This window comes from Nanorana parkeri, unplaced genomic scaffold (genome assembly GCF_000935625.1).
Source record: "Nanorana parkeri isolate BGI_ZX_2015 unplaced genomic scaffold, ASM93562v1 scaffold2327, whole genome shotgun sequence".
In the NCBI taxonomy this organism is placed as follows: Eukaryota; Metazoa; Chordata; class Amphibia; order Anura; family Dicroglossidae; genus Nanorana; species Nanorana parkeri.
Window position 1 is genome coordinate 2,365 of NW_017308595.1, and position 3,265 is coordinate 5,629.

Genomic DNA, 3,265 nt, shown 5'->3' on the forward strand with positions numbered 1-3,265 from the left:
AACCATGGAAACATGACCTCAACCATGGAAACATGACCTCAATCACGAGGATATGACTTCAACCACAGGGACATGACCTCAACTACAGAGACATTACGTTAACCACGGGAACATGACCTTAATCATGGAGACATGACCTCAACCATGGGGACATGATCTTAATCACGAGGATATAAGTTCAACCACGGAGACATGACCTCCATCGTGGAGACATGACTTCAACCACAGGGAAATTACCTCAAACATGGAAACATGACCTCAATCACGGAGATATGACCTCAACCACGGAGACATGACATCAACCACAGAGACATGACCTCCATCATGGAGACATGACCTCAACCATGGGGACATGGCTTCAAACATGGGGACATGACCTCAACCACGGGGACATGACCTCAATCACGGGGACATGACCTCAATCACGGGGACATGACCTCAACCACGGGAAGATTACTTCAAACTAGCTGTAACAACCAGACCCCACAGGTCTTATTTTAGGTGGAGGATCACAGCTGCAGAAGTATGAGGAGGGGGTGCAATCCTACACCACAGTGAATTTACAGTCTTATGGTAATGAGTTAGGCAACAATTACTTAGCATGAAAAATAGATGAGGTTTTATTGTAGGGAGCAGTCCTTTTAGATTAGTGGGGTGAAGGATGACAACAATCAATGGGAGCAATCAAGTTATCCCTATGCACAGTTCTATCAATATGCAAGCATTTGGAAATCACAGTCTGTGGTATGCTTACTGCTATTTTAGTTGATAGGAATGATAAGGAGAACGTTGGTGCCCTCCGGTGGATCTTTAGAGTAACTGCAGTCCAGATTGTAATAGCCCTTGCTGAAGCTGGGGATGAAGGAGGTAGTGGAGACCGAATTGCAGGGCTGGAGGGAAGTCAAAGCAGGATGTGCTGGTGGTTTTGGAGGGGCTCTGTCCGGCCCAATAAGAGGAAGAGGTTCGGTGCTGGGATACAGGAACTTGCCTGGCGTCTTCACACTTGCTCGAACGTCAGGCAAGTGTAACGTTCAGCCTTAACTAGGGAGTGGGGGAGGAGTCCTGGAACGAGGAACAGGTGAGTGATCGAGTGCACCTGTTACACTAGCAGGAGGAACGTTCAAAACTAACCTTAGAGAATATTATGTTACAGAAATAATATTTGTTGGAGGGAACAAACTTCCAGCAGAGGTAGAGAGTCAGTCGCCAGTAAGTGGGCTTAGGACAACCATAGATCTATACACAGACAAAAAGTGGGATAGACTTGGTGGACCTCCTCGTGGTCTTTTTCTACCATCACGTTTTCATTTCTCTCATTAATTCACCACTTTTTGGATCTTTTTAGGTTTCATAGACAATCATACAAAACAAATTGCTTATAATACTAATTTAAGGACATTCTTTCCAACAGATGGCCACTACGTCTGGACCCCAGAGGGACGCCATGTCTCATCTTCAGACCATAAATCCGAGGACATCTCTGTTGCTAAGCATTCCCAAGAGGTCAAACGCGCTGCTGTAACCATACAGGACAAACCGTACCGTGCTGGCCGATCCACGGATCCCTCCCATCCTAAGAAGTCTTCGGAGAGAGAACATTCTAGTAACCCAGATGTCCATCTGGAAAAATCTCCTGGTAAACCACATACTGCACGACACAGCGAAAATATATTTTCATGTACTGAGTGTGATAAATATTTCACAAGGAAGGCCCATCTCATCAGACATCAGAACAATCACTCCGGACTGCGTCCCTTCCCGTGCCCGGAGTGCGGGAAATCTTTCAGAGACAAATCGAGCCTTGTCCTGCATCAGAGAGTCCACAAAGATGAGCGTCCTTTTCCGTGCTCGGAGTGCGGCCAGAGCTTTAAATGGAAATCTTACCTTGTCACGCATCTCAAAGCTCACAGAGGTGAGACTCCTTTTTCTTGTTCCGAGTGCGGGAAGTGCTTCAAAGAAAAACGGGCTCTCGTAATTCACCAGCGAGTCCACACGGGCGAAATGCCGTATTCCTGTACTGTGTGCGGGAAGAGCTATACGCGGAAGGATACTCTGATCATACACCAGCGCACCCACACGGGTGAAATGCCGTATATGTGTACAGAGTGCGGGAAGGGTTTCACGCGGAAACAAACGCTCCTCAAACACCATCGAACTCACACAGGCGAGCGCCCGTATACCTGTCCGGAGTGCGGCAAATGCTTCACCCAGAAATTCTGCCTTGATCAGCATCGGAAAATCCACATAGACAAGAATTCCTTCTCCTGCTTGCAGAGCGACCAAACGTTGGCAACAGATTTTGAGCTTCAGGTACAGCGGAGCATTCCCAACAGCGAAAAACTCTTCCTGTGCTCTGAGTGCGATTATGTATTCATAACCAAGGCGCAGCTCATGATACATCGGAGGGTTCACACCGGAGAGAAGCCCTTTTGCTGCTCTGAGTGCGGCAAACGTTTTTCACAGAAAGGAAGCCTCAACACACATCTAAAATGCCACACTGGTGAGAAGCCGTTTACCTGCTCGGAGTGTGGAAAGTGTTTCATACAAAAGGGACAGCTCCTCACGCACCAGAGAAGGCACACGGAGGAGCGTCCTTATGCCTGCTCGGAGTGCGAAAAGTCGTTCAAAGTCAAATACGAACTCCTTCAACACCAGAGGTTCCACACCGGCGAGAAGATCTCCTCGTGCTTGCAGTGCGGGAAATGCTTCATAAAGAAATCACAGCTTATTGTACACGAGAGGGGTCACACTGGTGAGAGGCCCTTTTCGTGCTCCCATTGCGGGAAAAGCTTTGCGCAGAAAGGTCACCTTAATAATCACATGAAAGTCCACACGGAGGAAAAGCCGCCAGAGGAAACGATTTGTGCAGGAAGTGAATCTAATTCAACATGAAGGAACCCAAGCCTGCTGGAGATGGGCAGATGTATAGTGGTGTTTGTAAGATTTATTATTATATCCTTGGAGTCGGTTGGGTGGTAAAGATGTCCCATAACATTATACATCCTTGCCTCCTTTGCATCCCATAATATAATACACTCCCTTCTCCCTAACTCCATCTGCAGCATATGTAATCTGATCTCCCTGCCCTCTAGAGGAAATGGTTTGTCACTTGAAGCTCACAATCTACTCATCATGGTAATCAAATAAATATTTTAAAAAGTATATATTTTTCAAAAGTCTGCATGTCCTTTAAATTCCCATCAAGGTCCCCACGAGTGAATGCCGAAATATCCATGTTTTTAAGGACCATCCACGGAGTCGTGAT

General features: G+C 46.8%; 1 protein-coding gene across 1 annotated transcript; it reads left to right on the top strand.

Annotated features, from left to right (window-relative positions):
• Nucleotides 1-432: 432 nt before the first annotated feature.
• On the top strand, nt 433-2,892 carry LOC108801410 (gastrula zinc finger protein XlCGF26.1-like). The gene is made up of 2 exons (XM_018573305.1): nt 433-469; nt 1,412-2,892. Exons 1-2 carry the CDS (start codon nt 433-435, stop codon nt 2,890-2,892), a joined length of 1,518 nt encoding a protein of 505 aa, XP_018428807.1.
• Nucleotides 2,893-3,265: the final 373 nt, after the last annotated feature.

What these genes read in the sequence shown, in the direction of transcription:
- LOC108801410 (XM_018573305.1), top strand. Translation starts at nt 433, where the DNA reads ATGACCTCAACCACGGGAAGATTACTTCAAACTAGCT. An exon ending in AAGATTACTTCAAACTAGCT is followed by an intron (nt 470 to 1,411) that starts GTAACAACCAGA and finishes TCTTTCCAACAG; the next exon opens with ATGGCCACTACGTCTGGACC.